Source organism: Rhinoraja longicauda, chromosome 3, assembly GCF_053455715.1.
Source record: "Rhinoraja longicauda isolate Sanriku21f chromosome 3, sRhiLon1.1, whole genome shotgun sequence".
Lineage (NCBI taxonomy): Eukaryota > Metazoa > Chordata > Chondrichthyes > Rajiformes > Arhynchobatidae > Rhinoraja > Rhinoraja longicauda.
This window is the reverse complement of record NC_135955.1, coordinates 64,188,915-64,207,585: the sequence shown is the minus strand read 5'-3', so window position 1 is coordinate 64,207,585 and position 18,671 is coordinate 64,188,915. Positions and strand designations below refer to the sequence as shown.

The 18,671-nt window shown below is 42.2% G+C and overlaps 1 protein-coding gene across 11 annotated transcripts in view; it reads left to right on the top strand.

Moving 5' to 3' along the window:
* The first annotated feature begins 1,877 nt into the window (after positions 1 to 1,877).
* The window catches only part of LOC144592046 (casein kinase I), a 183,259-nt gene continuing 166,465 nt past the window's right edge, over positions 1,878 to 18,671 (top strand). For 9 of the 11 annotated variants that reach the window (XM_078396283.1, XM_078396282.1, XM_078396280.1 and 6 more), the window contains exons 1-2: positions 1,878 to 2,035; positions 13,018 to 13,430. In XM_078396283.1, the coding sequence (XP_078252409.1) occupies positions 13,274 to 13,430 (157 nt within the window). In that variant the 5' untranslated portion in view covers positions 1,878 to 2,035; positions 13,018 to 13,273. Of the gene's footprint in view, positions 2,040 to 2,900; positions 2,965 to 13,017; positions 13,431 to 18,671 lie in introns of those variants that run through there. The other 2 variants (XM_078396274.1, XM_078396275.1) reach the window with 2 other exon arrangements.

Sequence of the window (18,671 nt, the reverse complement as noted above, 5' to 3'; positions counted from 1 at the left end):
GTGTGAGTGGGCGGATGCATGGCAGATGCTGTTAATGTGGATAAATGTGAGGTTATCCACTTTGGTGGTAAGAACAGGAAGACAGATTATTATCTGAATGGTGCCAAGTTAGGAAATGGGGAAGTACAAAGAGATTTGGGTGTCCTTGTTCATCAGTCACTTAAAGTTAGCATGCAGGTACAGCAGGCAGTGAAGAATGCTAATGGCATGTTGGCCTCTATGACAAGAGGAGTTGAGTATAGGAACAAAGAGGTAATTCTGCAGTTGTACAGGGCCCTAGTGAGACCGCACCTGGAGTACTATGTGCAGTTTTGGTCTCCATATTTGAGGAAGGACATTCTTGCTATTGAGGGAGTGCAGCGTAGGTTCACTATGTTAATTCCCGGAATGGCGGGTCTGTCGTATGTTGAAAGGCTGGAGTGACTAGGCTTGTATACACTTGAATTTAGAAGGATGAAAGGGTATCTTATTGAAACATATAAGATTATTAAGGGATTGGACATGCTAGAGGCAGGAAACATGTTCCCAATGTTGGGGGAGCCCAGAACCAGGGGCCACAGTTTAAGAATAAGGGGTAGGCCATTTAGAACGGAGGCGAGGAAAAACCTTTTCAGTCAGAGAGTTGTAAATCTGTGGAATTCTCTGCCTCAGAAGGCAGTGGAGGCCAATTCTCTGGATGCTTTCAAGAGAGAGCTAGAGCTCTTAATGATAGCGGAGTCAGGGGGTATGGGGAGAAGGCAGGAATGGGGTACTGATTGTGAATGATCAGCCAAGATCACATTGAATGGTGGTGCTGGCTCGAAGGGCTAAATGGCCTACTCCTGCACCTATTGACTATTGTCTATAAACTTAACAACCTCCTTTTGAGGTTTTAGAAAATATGGAATGTTTGAAAAATTAAACTTTTTAATGGCAAGAGTTAGCAGAAGCTGCATGAGGAGTTGTGAATTGCAAGATGCTCATATCTTGTTAAAAATCATGAATTATTTTGAACGGAAAATTAATTGAGGGCCATTTGAGGATAGAGAGTTTGAGGATGATGGGATTCGACTGAGCAATTCAAATGGGAAATGTTTTTTGGATAAAATTACCTGTTTGCTTGAAGATGTGCAACTGACTGCCCTCTGCTGAGTTTTCTTTTGTGGATTATATTATTGTTCCTTCAGCCCAGAACAATACATTTCCAATAATTTAAAATTGTTTTTTATTCTGTACAATTTTGACCTTGATTGATGGCGCCATAAAAAAATCTTCCACATTACCTCTCCAAAGACAATCTGTACGTATTTGTTCATGTAATGGCAGCAGCTACCATGAGTCTGACACAATATTCCTGAATTGAGTTTTGAAAGTTGCATTGTTGGGTATCTCAGTCTAAATTATTTTAAATATCCTGTGACTTTGATAGAGGAGGGAGAACTGGAACTTTCCTGGTATGTAGTTCAAAGCTATTACTTGATTGCATTTTTTTTTTTTGGAGTGCAAGTATATTTAAGTTTGTTGACTTTCATGCAGCACTATATTAGTTGAGAGAAAGTAAATGAATGCCAATGTCCATGAATGATCAATAATTGCAACAATTTATTTTTGTGTTATCCGTTGCTATTTTCAGCAGCAGTTTGCCTGCACCTGCTGCCTTGTTAAAATAAACGCTGACCATTCTGTGCAACAACCGGCAGCACTGCAACCAGTCAGTCCACTGGCCTGCCCTTTGTGTGTGTGTGTTTGTTTGTTTGTTTGTGTGTGTTGCCGGCGCTGCAGATTGGGGTTGCTCTTTGCAGATTGGCGAACACGCCCGTCAATCAAGCGCCTTTACCCGGGGATTTCCGCTCTCTCGCTCTGTGACTCGGAACATTTTGTAACAAAAAAAAAAGCAACCGAGAGAATTGGTGTTGGTGGCTGCGCGGCCTCTGGTCAAAGCCAGCAGAGAGCACAGTTTCCATCTGTAGCTGCATTACCGCCTCCCTGCCCGGACTGATCAGGATTCTCTTAAACCCTGGCACTTCATAAATACAAACACCTGCAAAACAACCAGGTCTGTCTGTGCGCGTTTCTCTTTCATTTTATACCAACCTGGAAGCAAGTTGTTTTTTGGTGTATATACTCACCCACCCACCCGAGGGAGGGAGGGAGGACGCATGCACATTGTATCCGAAGTGTTGGTCGGGTGTAGTTTTGGTCGTAGTTCCTCCTGGATGATGGGGTGGTTTCGCCGATTTTAATCCCAGTTTTAGGGGCTGGGAATGTAGTGAAGAATGATCACATTGCATTTTGTTTCCCCCTCCCCGCTGACTGTTTAATCTGTTATGGAGAGCAAAGGGGAAATGCCATTTAATACAATTTATAGTTGGTGGTGTTGTGACTTTAATTATTATTTAAGGCCCTGATTGGGAATGGGACCCAATGTGGACAACCCACCCCTCCCCTCCACCACCCCTCCACCACCCCTCCACCTCTCCTCCACCTCTCCTCCACCTCTCCTCCACCTCTCCTCCACCTCTCCTCCACCTCTCCTCCACCTCTCCTCCACCTCTCCTCCACCTCTCCTCCACCCCTCCACTCCTCCACCCCTCCACCACCCCTCCTAATTGGGATGTGTTGTGTTGTGTGTGTGTCTCTGTTTTTCTGCAGCACTTGAAAACTAAAAGGCAGTAACAAAAAATGGATGATTTCTATCTATGATCTGGTGTTTCAGAATGGTTTGTGGTTAACACTCGTCTTCTTGTTCCATGCTAAGATAACCTCCTGGTCGCAGCCCCTTGCCTTAGGCTCCTGTCTTTGAGCTTGTCACTGGCTGCTTTCTTGGGTTCAGCCCAAACCTCTGTAAATTCAGAGAGAGATGGGCTCGCGTATTATTATTATTATTATTATTATTATTATTATTATTATTATTATTGTTGCAGAATTCCCGGTGAGAAAACTACCCGGCAACGAAGAACACTGCCTGTTCTGTGGTTTTAATGAGTAAGCCTCTGGATGACTCGGTTTACTGTACGGTGGTGACGTTAAAGTCGCAGTTTCCAACATAATTGGTCTGAACCTGTAATTTCACAATGTTTATAAATACAATTTCGGTAGCGCGATTGCATTTGGCGGAAGGGTTTATCACACTGCAGTCTTGTTTAATCTTGAGTTGTAATTGTAGGCTTGTTTGCACAGACCTTTCTCAACAAGGCTTTGAAGGACTCGCCAGTGTCTCTCTCTTCCCCCCCCCCCCCCCCCCCCCCATAATTTCTATGGGCTCGCAGTTGCAATAATAGGGACGTTTATTCCACTAAGGCTGCGATTTTCATGTGTTGCATTCAATTCAATTTCGAACCTGTTTTTTTGTTTGTTTGTATTGCCTGGTCTAAGTTTGGTGGAGTTGGTTACCCAAGTGAGGCATCCAGCTTGTGAAAGTGCAGGACAATGCAAACAGAAGATGCTTGGCCCGCTGCGAATTGTGATTTATTCCATTCAACAAGTGAGCCGAGTTGCGAGGGACGAGGGGCCTGCCGCGCATTTGATTGTGATCACTCAAGGCCTGTTCCTTGAACGTCGCAGAGTTGTTGGCCAAGTGACCATGATGAATGAATGAATGAATAAGTTTATTGGCCAAGTATGCAGATACAAGGAATGTGCCTTGCTGCTCCGCTCACAAATGACAACACAAACATACAGTAAACAATTAAGAATAAAGCATAACCGCATCAAAACAATAAGGATACAACATTACAGTCTAAACATGTGGGTGAAAATAAACCAGAGCAAAAAAGAGACTACAGACTTTGGTTATTGAATAGAACTATCACTCGTGGAAAAAAGCTGTTTTTATGTCTGGCTGTGGCTGCTTTGACAGTCCGGAGTCGCCTTCCAGAGGGAAGTGCTTCGAAGAGTTTGTGGCCAGGGTGAGAGGGGTCAGAGATGATCTTGCCCGCTCGCTTCCTGGCCCTTGCAGTGTACAGTTCGTCAATGGGGGGAAGGTTGCAGCCAATAAGCTTCTCAGCTGTGCGAACGATCCGTTGCAGCCTCCGGATGTTGTGCTTGGTGGCTGAGCCAAACCAGACCATGATGGAGAAGGTGAGGATGGATAGCAATGATAGCAGTATAGAATTGGACCATCATTGCCTGTGGTAGATTGTGTTTCTTCAGTTGCCGCAGGAAATACATCCTCTGTTGGGCCTTTTTGACTGGAGAGTCGATGGTGGCCCCCCCATTTAAGGTACCTGGAGATGATGGTTCCAAGGAACTTAAATGACTCCACAGATGTGACTATGGTGTTGTTGATGTGAGTGGGGGGAGGGGAGGGGGATCTCTTCAATAGTCTACAATTAGTTCCACTGTCTTGAGAGCATTGAGCTCCAGGTTGTTGCGATGGCACCAGGATGCCAGCTGTGTCACTTCCCCCCTGTAGGTAGATTCCTCCCCATCCTGGATCAGTCTAATCAGGGTAGTGTCATCCGCAAACTTGAGGAGCTTGACAGAGGAGTCTGTAGAGGTGCAGTCGTTGATGTAGAGAGAGTAAAGGAGAGGTGAGAGTACGCAGCCTTGTGGTGCTCCTATGCTGAGGGTCTGAGATGTGCTTTCCCAGCCTCGCATGCTGCTTCCTGTCTGTCAGGAAGTTGATGATCCACTGACAGAGGGGTTCAAGCACAGTCAGCTGCGAGAGTTTGTAGTGTAGTAGCTCTGGCTAAAGTCCACAAACAGAATCCTGGCATAGGTCCCCTTGTGGTCTAGGTGCTGGAGGATGAAGTGCAGGCCTAGATTGACTGTGTCGTCCACCGATCTATTGGCCCTATATGCAAACTGCAGTGGGTCCAGCAGGGGATTTGTGATATTTTTCAGCTGGGCCAGCACAAGTCTTTCAAAGGTCTTCATGACTACAGAGGTAAGTGCGATAGGCCTGTAGTCATTAAGACCAGTGATCCTTGTCTTTTTGGGTACAGGGACAATAGTGGAGACCTTGAAGCAGGCAGGGACAGTACAGGTTTGCAGGGACTGGTTGAAAATTGTGTAGATTTTGTGCCAGTTGTTCGGCACAGAGCTTGAGGGTAGAGGGGGAAACATTGTCCGGTCCTGGAGATTTCCTGCTTTTCTGTTTTCTGAATAGCCTCTCCACCTCTGCAATTTCTATTGTTAAACTGGAGTCATTCTGTGAGGATGTGCAAATTGGTGATTGCAGAGTGGTGTGGGGGGGGGGGGGGGGGGGCAGTCTTTGCAAACTCCAGCCAGTCTCCGAGTAGGTGTGAATTGCTGCTTGGGGAGGAGTGGATGGGGACGGATCCAGTCTTTGTAAACTGGAGTCAGTCTTTGAGTTCGTGTGAAGTGGTGATTGGGGGTGGGGGGATGGGGTCCCAGGGCTATGTTTCTGTTTCTCGAACCTGCAGTAAAACTCGTGTCGGTCGTTGATCAGCTGACGATTGTCCAGGGAGCGTGGGGTTTTCCTCTTGTACCTGGTAATTTCTTGCAGGCCCTTCCAAACTGAAGAAGCATCATTAGCTGAGAACTTGCTTCTCAGAGTACCTTTCCTTGGCAGCTCTGATTCCTCTTCTCAGCTTGTACCTTGCCTGCCTGTAGAGGTCTGTATCCCAGCTCCTGTAAGCCTCATCTTTTGACTGGTGGAGCTGTCTGAGTTCTTCTGTGAACCAGGGCTTGTTGTTGAACCAGATCCGGGTGTTCGTGGGAATGCAACTGTCCTTGCAAAAGCTGACATAGGATGTCACTGTGTCTGTGTACTCATCGAGGCTTGTGGTTGCTTCCCTGAACACATTCCAATCAGTGCAGTCAAAGCAGGACTATAGTTTTTCAATGCCCTCGCTTGTCCACCTTTTCGTTGTTCTGACCACAGGCGTAGCAGATTTTAGTTTCTGCCTGTAGGTCGGAATAAGGTGAACTAAACAATGATCGGAGCGACCCAGAGTCGCCCGGGGAACAGAGCGATATGTGTTCTTGATTGAAGAGTAGCAGTGATCAAGTGTCCTCTCCCCTCTGGCGGGGCAGGTAACATGAAGTCTGTACTTTGGGAGCTCATGACTGAGGTTGGCCTTGTTAAAGTCCCCCAAAACAATGACCATGGAGTCCGGGAAGTCACACTACCCTCAATACCTGGGCAGCGAGTTGCATTTGCGCTTCACGTACGCAGGCTTGGGGGGGTGGGAAATGTAAACTCCAGCAAGAATAAAAGAGGTAAATTCCCTTGGAGAGTAAAAGGGTTGGCAGTTATAAAGAACGATTCTAGATTGGGGGAACAGACGTTAGACAGTACCGTGGTGTCGCTGCATCAGTCCTGGTTAGTGTAGAAGCATATTCCAGCTCCTCTTGATTTTCCCGCTGCCTCTGCGTCGCGGTCCGTCCGCTCTATGTAGTTGATGGCCTGCCAGTTGCAGCGCGTTGTCTGGGGTCGACTCACACAGCCAGGTCTCGGTGAAGCACAGGGCAGCGGCTCGAGAGAAGTCCTTGTTAGTGTGGCACAGGAGTTGCAGTTCGACCACTTTGTTGTTGAGAGAACGTAGATTTATGAGGAATATACTCGGGAGCGGTGTGCGTAATCCTCGTCGTCGGAGTCGGGTGAGTGCTCCAGAGCACTTCCCCCGGGTCCTTCTCCGTTTCAAGACCTTGAACGCAGCCACAGCCCCGCCGACGAGTATATCCAAATAATTCAGCGAGTAAGAGATATCCGGAACAATGTTTGAAGGTACCGTATGTCTGATGTTAAGGAATACCTCTCTTGTGAAAGTGATCTTTGTGGGATTACTGCATACAACACAAACAAACAAATACACACAAAACAGCAAGGAGCAGTACACCGTGGCAGCCATCGTCAGCGCCACAAACCTGATCTTGCAGCATAGGGACTAACCTACATTATCATTTTACTATATCTCCAGTCCATCAATTATTTCCTTTTTAACATATGTTGCATCAGTAATGCAGGTCGGAGTCGACACACTGGATTATTTCTTACGATCCTGTACCGTGGGCACTCATTCAGGCAGATTGGTGAAGCTTACTGCATTCACAGATGTGAAGTGGTTGTGAGGTGATGCAGGACCAGCTATTAAAGTCCATGTGCAGGCCACTTTTGTGACCTGTGTTGGTTGTGAACCAAAGAAGCAGCCAGCTTCTCCATTTTTTTTCTTCCTGTATTATTTTTCCACAAAGTGTATGGTGGAAGGGTAGGTCATAAACTGGTAAACAAAAGACAGCCATCATTGAGTATTGCACTTTCTGTCTCATTAATTCGGGAGGTAGAAAACATTGAGCTTGTTGACAAGTAATCTGTCGCAGATAACTAAAATGCACACCAAAGCGAGATGTATTTCTAACGTTTCTGTTGGTGCACTGAAATGGGGAACTAAATGATATGGGGGATGGAAAGAACCCATAATGATAATAGAGTGAAGATAAACACAAAATGCTGGAATAACTCAGCGGGTCAGACAACATCTACGGAGAAAAGGAATAGGTGAGGTTTTTGGGTCAAAACCCTTCAGTCGAAACTAGCATCTGCATTTCCTTCCTGCACATGAGAATAGAGTGGGTGGGCGTGAAGCAACAGGTCCATTATGGGGGGAAATGTGAAGTTATGTGTTTTATAAAACGAGGTGAGAAAACTTGGTTTAAATAGGGAAACCCTTAATATTAATATTCAGAGGGACCAGCACACGGAGCACAGAAAATTAACAAGTAAATCCAGGAAGTGATTGGAAAGACAAATGACCTTTATTGCTGGTGTTTATTGCAGGCAAATTGGAGCACTGGCTAAGGAAACTTAACTTGCACAAAGCACAGGAATCATATCTGCAATGCACTTTTAGTGTCTGCAAGAGTGCAAGTGTGTCTGAAATTTAATCACTAGTCTACTCACTCCGACCTGCACGAGATAACCACTTATGAGGTGTTTGTGCAGTCATCAACCAGAACCAGAAAAAGAAAGGCTTGAGCAGAATGGACCTGCATACTGTGGAGTTTACAAGAATGAGAGGTTATGTCATGAAATAATTTATGGCTCTTTGGAGGAATGACACAAAGTACTTGTTGAGATTCTGATGCCTCTGGAGAACATAGAATTGGGGAGCATTGAATCAGGAAATTGTGCAGCCATTTTAGAACTGAAATGAAGCAGGCTTTCTTTTAAGTGTAGGATAATTAAACTTTGGAATTATGTACCTTGGAAGGTTGTGGAAGCACCATTGCAGGGCATGTTGAAGATGGAAAATTACAATTGTAATTTAAAGAGAAAATGGTAGGGAATTGGCCATGTTTTTTTTTTTGAATGGTAGAGCAGACTTATTTATTCTGTTTATATGTATATAATGTACTGAGCTTTTACCCCCAATTAAAGGCATTTTAACACAAATGTCCATCCTGAATATATTTTGTAAGTACATTTATGCTTCTGTATTTGTTAACTTTACTATTATTTTTAAACCTTTTTATGGAGCATTTATTGGGATTGTAAATTTGGACCAGGGTCTTCTGCTTGAAGTGTTTATCATTAAGCTTCTGCTACATAAGGGAGGATTATTGTTGTAATTTTATTGTTTTCTAACCTCCTTGCCCTGAGATAGATGATCACCAGTGTTTATTGGAGTAACATTTGTTGAAACCCTGCATATGTGTTAAGTGGTTAATTTCAAACAGTGTGCAGAGTAAATTAAGCTGTTTTTTGAGTTTGATTGGATGTCTCTGAAGAAGGGATTGCAGGCAGAAATTTGACTTTCAACCCTGTTTCATGGGATGATTGACAATACTGTATTTTGGTTTTAAATTTAAGTTGTCGTAATACTGTTGTGCTAAAGCAGTGGATTGGTAAATGGATTTTTAAAGGTTTTGTTTTGTAAAAGCTGTGGCCTCCCATCTCTTTCTTTTGCTCCTTTACTTAACTATACTTGGCTGCAATTAATGGGTGTTGGCTCTCAAGCTGTAAAACCTATCGCTTTACATTTAGTTTTAGTTTTTCTTCCCCTAAATACATTGAACCGCACTGGGAAATAATTTTGCCAACGCAGATGATATTTTGCGATCAGTATTTCTCAGTGAACCTGGATGATGTGTGTCTGTTTCAAACAAGGATGTTTGCAGATCCATGCCCTTTGGTGTTTCTGTGAATTTGCCAGGCACTTGCTAGTTTTTCTAGAAGAGAAAAATCCATCCAGGAAGATGGATCAGAGCATTTGCAACCAGATTCTTGTGTTGAGGCATTTGCTTTGTCTTGAAATGGGAATTTTCCACCAGACAGGGCATTGATAAGATAAGTTGCTTATATTCATTATGGTTTTTTTCCGCATTCAACACTCAGTTGTGCATTGAATTTTGAAGACAAATGCCATCTTGCTGCCATTTCGCATTTGATAATAGGATTCTTATTACTTCACCTAGTATTTGAGGAATTAAAATCCAAATCTACACTTTTCCTTTGTTCTACTTATTCAAATAGCTTTTTTCAAAGTATAAAAAGCCAGTGACGAAGATTAAAATCAAAGCTTAAAAAAATATTGACGAACTTTCCTCCTCCTTCAAAACACAAATTAAATCTGATGTTCATAGATTCAAGCAATCTAATTTACTGAGCAGTGACGGAGGCACAAGGGCAGAGGCTGTTGTATAGTGGCCACCTGTGGTTGCATTTGATTTTGTGCTGATTGATTGTGATTGTATGTGAGAGTTAGTTTTGGCAGGTAGCACAACGGTGGGTAACTTTGTGGCAGGTAATTGAAGAGGAAGTGAATGTGGAGCTGTTGCTCTATATGCAGTTAAGATCAAATTAAATAAGAGGGATCCACAGTGACTGGCCTTTTTATAAACTGGCAATAGTCACTGCTCCTCCCCCTTCCTTCACTTCTGATCCATGTGTGTTTTTTTGGCTTGCGAGTTATTAGTAGTTTGCATCTAATTTTTAATACTTAATTCCATGCCAGGTTGGATGAAAAAAAATCGTTGAATCCCAAGTAGTTCTAATCCCCATTTTAATTGTAGTCTTAATTACTCTCGATGTGCTCTACTGAATTGGCTGATTTGCATTTGTCAATGGGAAGTGAATAAAATCCAGTGGCAGCTGTGAATTGTTCACCTTTTTGGGTTTGCGCGTTGTGGAAAGATTGTTGTGTTCTGGATTGTTGAGAAAAGGAAGAATGCTCAAGCTGTTGTGAAGTCAGCATGGGAAATTATCTTGGGACTTAAATGCAAGAGGTGCTAGTCTCGAGCTGTGGAGATTTGTCCTTTCGTGAGGAGCAACCACTATTCAGATGGGGGAAAGAGGCTCTGAAAGAAAATGCAAATTTCCTGACAGCAGATCAGGGTGACCAAGCACAATTTTTGTATTGAGCTTCATTTTTGTTAGGTAGTTCTCCATTTCAACTGAACCCAAGTCTGTACCCACTCTGAAATGATTAGAATTGCAACAAAACTTTGACTCAATTACTTTGATCCTGTCAAGTCTGTTTTCTCAGTAGTTTGCAAGCTTTGAATTCCTATCGGCCAGTATATTTCTACTACAATTAGAATATGCCTTTGAAACTGCTGAGTTTTGGGAGCCGTATCATGTAATTGAAAATGTAAAAAGATCAAGATGGCGCAGTGGTAGAGTTTCTGCCTTGCAGCGTCAGAGATGCACATGTTTGATTCTGACTATGGGTGCCATCTGTACGGAGTTTGTACATTCTCCCCGTGACCGTGTGGGTTTTTCCCGGGTGCACTGGTTCCCTCCCACATTCCAAAAACGTACAGGTTTGGAGGTTAATTGGTTATGGTAAAGATTGTAAATTGTCCCTCGTGTGTAGGATAGTGGTAGTGTAGGAGAATCGCTGGTCAGCGCAAACTCAGTGGGCCGAAGGGCCTATATCTGCACTGTATCTCTTGACTAAACTTTTAGCACAGTGTTTGGGATTATGAGACAGTTATAAGTTCTCCCAAAGGAAATGCGTCTCTTCAGAGTGATGCACCTTGAGATAGATATTCTGATGGATTTTGGACGATTGTGTTAATTTTAACCAGAGCAGTAGCCTGTATCCTCCATGCTATTTCACCATTCGGAGAAATTTGGAAAGGTTCATAAACAGAGCAGTGTCTTTGAATTTTAAAATTTTTTTACCAAGATTATACAGTAGTGTCGTTTTTGAATGTAGTTTAAATGTTCTAGAAGATGTTTTTTTTAAAAGTTGTTTGTGTGAAATATATTCAGCCGTTTTTAATGTTGGAAGTATTCAGCCAGTGCCAGTCAGCTGGATTACTGCAGAAGAGAATCCCAAACCTTTGCCGTCTGTGTCTACAGATATGTTTCATAACTTTACTCAAGAAAGGATTGGCATTGATTTTTAGAGTAGTTTTCCTAATTAGTAGGTATTCAGCGAGTAGAAAGGGAAAAGTAGAGTAAAGCAGCACGGTGGCGTAGTGGTAGAGCTACTGCTTTACAACACCAGAGACCTGGGTTCGATCATGACTGTGGGTGCTTGTCTGTATGGCGTTTGTACGTTCTCCCCGTGACCTGCGTGGGTTTTCTCCGAGATCTTCAGTTTCCTCCCACACTCCAAAGACGTACAGGTTTGGTATAATTGTAAAATTGTCCCTAACGTGTGTAGGGTAGTGTTAATTTTTAGAGATCGCTAGTCGTTGCGGACTCGGTGGGCCGAGGGGCCTGTTTCTGCGCTGTATCTCTGAACTAAACCTTTACAAACATATTAACAAGCACATGTCAACTTTACAGGACAAGACTTCTTGAGCTTCACTTCTGTGAATGTTACGATGTAAACAATGCAGCAGGTGAGGTACAGTATTGTTGTGTTTTACTTGTTATATATTTGCCCAGTGAGGTTGGTGAATGCATTAAGTCCAATGGCTCAAATGTCACATACGGACCGGATACGAGATTTTGTTGATGTACAGTATTTTGTTCAGCAGTTATTGCAAGTAACCAGTTAGGTGCACTGATTTCTACTGACTGTTGGATATGTTGGGAGGGTGCGATTGAAAATGATCATAAAATGCATCCGTTAATTTTTTACTTTTTACTTTGTCTCCGAAAGATCTGGTGCTTCACTCATATGGAGTCTTTGTTTCTGAATCTGGATGGTGACAAATACATCTTTAATAATATTGAGCAGGTTTTTTGATTTGAAGAAAGCAGCATGACCAAGTCCGATCTACCTCGACATGGTGTCTGCATGTTTTGCAGTACAAGTTACCGTCTGCCCTTCACGAGCAGTAAAGAGTTGCTGGACACAAAAAGCTGGAGTAACTCAGCAGATCAACAGCATTTCTGGAGAAGAGGAAGAATATGTGACGTCACCTATTCCTTTTCTCGAGAGATGTTGTCTAACCTGCTGAGTTACTCCATGTTTTTTTGTCCATCTTTGGTTTAAACCAGCAGCTGCAGTTCCTTCCTACACAGGAAAGAGTTGTTCTTGTCCTTCCCGATCCCCCTTTGGAGATACTGTTAACTGTTGCCATGTCACTGCACCTGGAGCCTGAGATTATTTTCATGAGTTTTGAACTGAAACTGGTCTCGTATCCGGTCTGGTGACATTTGAGCCATTGGACTTAATGCGTTCACCAACCTCACTGGGCAGATATATAACAAGTAAAACACAACAATACTGTACCTCACCTGCTGCTTGTTTACATCGTAACATTCACAGAAGTGAAGCTCAAGGAGTCTTGTCCTGTAAAGTTGACATGTGCTTGTTCATATGTTTGTAAAGAATAGAAAACGTAGTTTTAAAATCCAAAATAGATTGCATGTAAAATGTTACTTATTGCAAATGCATGTAAAATTATGTTTTCAGACTTTTGATGTGTGAATGGCTTTGTTTTGGAGAGAACATCTGTTACTCAAATCAGTTTACTTGGGATTCTTATTGGTGTATAGAATGACATGTTCTCCTCATACAGCTCAATGCCATATAAACATTGATCTTTGGCAATTTGTGATTCTGATTTTTTTTCCTTGGGGAAAGTAACTTGTGCTTCACCAGTACTAAGGAACTAATGGTGCTGGTCTTCATGACAAGCAAATGATTGATTCTTTTTTAAATTTTGCAGGTCCACAGCAACTGTGTGCGCCGTTAATTGGGACAATCATCTTGTGCAAATGGTGGAATTTGTTTATTATTGTTGTCGATACCAGGGAAGATTTTGCAAATGGGATGAAAATGACTTTTGAATACTCTGCCAGCGATTGAACAAGCTGAGCTGCTTTGCTGATTTTATTGCGGATGATGCTTCTGCTGTGGAACTCTACAATCTGAAATTGCATAACCGAGTACATACAGAAAACTGCCATAGGTTGGAACTCGTTATGGAGAAAACTAAAGATAAAGATAAAATTGATGAAAGATCTAGAATGACAAGGAGTGGTGGACGAAGTGCCCATAATTCTGGTGTTTTAATGGTTGGACCTAACTTCAGGGTTGGAAAAAAAATAGGATGTGGCAATTTTGGAGAACTTAGATTAGGTAAGAACCCTTAAATTACCTATATTACTGAAAATTGTGTGAATTTTTTACATTTATTAAATTATTTCATTTATTTTCTGTTTTCCAAGGGACCCACATTTGTTTTTATTTAAAATTTGGAGCATTGTTATATTACAAAAACTTGGGAAAATGTTAGAATTGGTCAGATTCTGGATCGTACTTTTTTGATTTAAAAAAATTCATGACAAAATGTTGTCTACATTCTTAAAATGTTTCATGGCAAACCCAGTCTTAACAATGTTGTTTAAAATGTTAAACTCTTAAAGACCCAGTTGGACATGGGGAAGAATTAAAAGAAAATCCTGTGTAATTAGATTTGTGCAATGTTTTCAGATTTTTTTCCACATTATCTGTTGACTGATTAATATCACCCAGGCCACTAGATTGAACTCTGTTATTGTTTTTTTGAAAAACAACATGCCATGAGAGAGTACCCATCCAGCTGAGAGGACACAGTGGATGTCATTTTTCATCAGTGTAACATTCTCTCTCTGTCCTAGTTTGGAGTATCAACCTCGACATTGTACTCATATTTCAGGGCTGGGAATTGAACATACAATCCACAGACATCGCATTCTGCGATGGTGCTTCTATTGAACTAAAGTTGAAGTGTATCACTTGAGTCGACAGAGACCTAGTGTTTTGGCAGTCTGTCCATGTTCAAACACCCCATTTCTTTTTGCAACTTATTACATGTTGGTTTGCCCTGAGAGGGTTTGACGTTTGTAAATTGCTGTACTTACTGCTGTTAACTTTATTGGTTGGTAAACCCTCAGTAGGAATACCAGGATTTTTAATTTCCTCTCGCAGTTAAATGCAAATTCTCAGGAACACTGTTAAATATTAACCTGGCAAATTACATGTCTGGTTGTCATGAGGGAGAATATAAACTATTATGACAAACTAACAAGAAATATAGAGACTGCTAATACATTTTTGTGTTAAGAAATATAAAGGAAGAGAGAAATAATTGAAGAGCAAGGAACTGGCAGAATTAAATGTTTTTTCTAGTAGAGACTGCCACCAACCTCCCAGTTATTAGTTAGTTAATATCAGGCATAGTAACTGGTTCTAAGTTCCATGGACATCCTCGTATCCTAGAAAAGGTAATTGTGCATTTGCAGTAATCTCCCAAAATATCCTAAAGAGCTGGCTATGTGTGAAGGATTGGAAAACTGCCCATGTGGTACCCTTATTCAAAAAGAATGCAGGCCAAAAAGTGCGTAATTATAAGCTGGTTAGCCTAACATCTATTAATGGAAAACTTATTTCAGAGGAAATAGCAGAACATTTGGAAAATCATAACCTGATGAAGCAGTCACCATGGTTTTAAGACGGGGAAAATCATGCCTGACTAATTTATTGGAGATCCTTTGAGGAAGTATGCAGTAGAGTGGTTAGCGAGGGATCAGCAGATGTAATATATTTGATTTTTCAAAGGTAGTTCAAAGTGATACACAGTTACTTTGTATGATAACTGATCATGGTGTTAATATATTAGCATGACCATAGGATTGGGTAGTGAGCAGGAAGCAGTAAGTAGTGATAGGGCTGACACCTTTTGTCTGGCAACTTGTGAGCAATGTGCTGTTTCTGAGATCAATGCTAGGCTTGCATCTAGAGGGCTGGGAGTAATGCTGTAAATCGCAGGTTGCCAAATTTAACAGCTGATTTAAAAAAAATTTTTTTAAAGCTGCAAAGGCGAGCTGCAAGAGGTTATAAGCAGTATATAGAGAGATATTGATAGTTTAATTTAGTGGGCAGTAAGGTGGTGTATAATGTGAAAAAATGTGAAGTTTACTTTGAAAGGAAGAATGATAATCATTAGAGAAACTACATCGAGATCCAGCAGGTAATAAGGGAGATTATGGAATATTCAAGAGAATTACTGCAGTGGTACAGGACAATAGTGAGGCCATATCTAGAATACAGTTTTTTATTTTTGGCCTCTTATTTAAGGAAAGTTGTATTGTCGTTAGAGCCATTGGGTCTCTTGGATGATCTTGGTATGGAGGATTATCTTGAAGCAGGGTTGGATAGGCTTGTCTGTACTTATTAGAGTTTAGTGGGATGAGGTGATCTTCTTAAAAATTAAGTGGTTGATTTGGTAAATGCCGGGAGGATATTTCCCCGCCAAGGACCAGAATCGGAAAAGGGCATTCATTTAAGGCAGATGAAGAATTTCACCGCTGAATTGAGTCTTGGGAATTCTTTGCCCAGAAATCTGTGGAGGATGAATCCTTGAATATACTCATCGCTGAGATAGGTTTTTAATCAGTAAGGGTTATGAGGACAGGGTAAGAAAGTGGATGAGGAATGTTGGGTCACTTGTAATCTTATCGAATGGTGCATCAGTGTTGAGGCCAATGGATTTATTTCTGTTTCTATTTATGGCAACCAAGGGCAACTACTCGTAACGATAAGGGAACAATATTGGTGCATCTTTCCCTGTTACAGCAAAATGATCGTTTTGGTTGCCAATGGAGAGATGCTTTTGGAATTATTTATAGGAAGGCTTTAATCTTAGATCTGTGCAAGTGTTCAAAGTTTTCTTTGTATGAACATTGTTTGTTTATTTCTTTCTGGGACATGGCAAAGAGTCTTTGTATTTGAACTGGGCACTGTTGGAATGTATTTTCAATCAAGCCTACAATGCTGAGGTGAAGATTGGTTGATGGGAAGAAGTCTTTAAAAAAATAAAATGTGATGGCAATTACAATCTAGTCAGTTGTCGTTATGGGCCCACAACTCCAGCCTCGAGGGAACCAGAGTGATAATTGGTTTAGAAAATAAAATATAGAACAGGTTACAGGTTCTTTGGCCCCTGATGTCTGTGCCGAACATGATGCCAAGACCATCTCTTATTTACCTGCACATAATCCATATTGCTCCATTCACTGCATATCGACATGCCTACCCAAAGGTGCCTTAATTGCTGCAATGATATCTGCCTCAACACCCCACACAGGTAGCATGTTCCAGGGACTCACTACCCCCCTGGGGATAAAGGTTCTGACTGTCTAGCCAATCTGTGCCTCAAATAATTGTATTGACTTCTATCAAGTCTCCCTGAAACCTTTGGTGTACCAGAGCAAACAATACAAGCATGTCCAATCCCCTGTAGCTAATGCCCCCTAATCCAGGTATCATTCTGTTGCACCCTTCATCAACCTTCATCTTCTGCAGCCTTTCCAAAGCCTCCACATCCTTCCTGAAATGCAGTGACCAGAACTGCATGCAATTCTCCAAATGTGGCCCAACCAAAGTCCTAGAAAGCTGCATTGTGACATCCTGATTGTTGCACTGAATGCCCAATCTTACCCCCTATCTACTTGTGTTGCCACTCTCAGGTACTTAGAGTTGGGCCCCAAGTACATCAAAGCTGTTAAGGGTTATGCCATTACTTGTATATTTTCCTCTTGCATTTGACCTTCCAAACCAACACCTTACCCTTGCTTGGATTGAACTCCATCTGCCATTTCTAGCCCATTTCTGTAGCTGATCGACATTCTGCTGTCTTCCTTGAAAGCTTTCCTCAGTCTCCAACCTGAGCAATCTTGCTGTCATCTGCAAACTTAATAACCAACGTATATATTTGCGTCCAAGCGTGTATGTCAAAACAAACAGCAGAGGTCCCAGCACAGATCCTTGTGTGATTCCCCTGGTCACAGACCTCCAGCCTCAATATTGCCCTTTCACCCCAACCCTCTGCCCTGAGCAGTAAGCCAGTTCTGAATCCATACGATAAAGTCACTGTTAATCCCATGCACCTTAATCTTAACCCACCACTCTATCTCCAGGTCCCTCGGGTTGGCCGACTTGGGGCTACTGACTATCCCGCGGTCTAGGCTTAAGCTCGGGGGTGACCGCGCTTTTGCGGTTGCAGCTCCTAGACTGTGGAACAGCATCCCACTCCCCATCAGAACTGCCCCCTCCATGGATTCCTTTAAGTCCAGGCTCAAAACCTATTTCTACTCCCTAGCATTTGAGGCCCTCTGAGGGGGTGCTGTGAACTGTTTATGTATGTGCTGTTATGTTTGTGTGCCATTGGATGTTCGTTCTTAGTACCTGAACAGATGTACAGCACTTTGATCAACGTGGGTTGTTTTTAAATGTGCTATACAAATAAAATTGACTTGACTTGACTAACCTTCTGGATCGATCTGCCACGGGGGGACTATTTCAAATGCCTAAATAAAATACATGTAGCCAACATCCACCAACCATCTCTCATCAAAGGCTTGGCAAGTAGAAAATGCTATGCCAGTACATGTGGTGAAAACAATACTTGAAGTGAGGAATGTTTATTATGACATTATTCTTTGTACTCCATGTTGTGTTTGGATTTACAAAGCAATTTTAAAATTGCTTAAACTTCTGTTTTGTGGCTTGGATCTGATTCCTGTATGAATGAACAATTTGGCAGTAGCCCCAGAAATTTGATCACGTAGCATTTATCTTTTGGACACAAATTGTGCAAAATTTATTTTCAGATGAAATATTAGAATTAGACTATATACCTCCTAGCTGCTGTGCCTGAGCATTTCCTTGCTTCATTATTCATGTAATGTTCTTTTCCTCGCCAAAATGAATTGGGACTCAAAGCTCCACATTGCATTCATCATGAAAGTATGTCAGTAGACCAGGAGTGCGTGCGTCTGGAGATAGAGAGAACTGCAGTTGCTGGTTTACAAACCCCCCCCAGTAATTTGAGTAACCTGGTGGGTCAGGCAGTAGATAGGCAACATTTCTGAAGAAGGCTCCCGACGGGGTCCTGAAGAAGGCTCAACGTCACCTATTGATTTCCTCCAGAGATGGTGCCTGACATGCTGAGTTACTCTGGCAGTTTTTAGCTAATGCTAGGACACAGGTTGTGCTTCTTAACTAATGAGATTTTGTTCACACACTTTCCAAATTGCACAAAGCACACTTACTGTAATAAGGAGTGCTTTCTGTGGTGCTAATTTCCAGATAAAGTCCATGGGTTCTTCAGTAATGATATTGCGAGCAGCACTTTGTTATGAGAAGTGTCGTGATGGTCATGACTAGCAGTAAGTCAGGACATTAGTTCAGGAAGCAAGGACTCTGCATGGGCCTTTAGTCCCGCAGCATCTTCAGAAACACCATCTCTACTGTGACTCCTTTTAATGCTCAAAGCCTTGCAAACTTAGGGTTGTCTGTGCCTAAACCTGAGGACAAGGCAATACTTTATTTATGAAG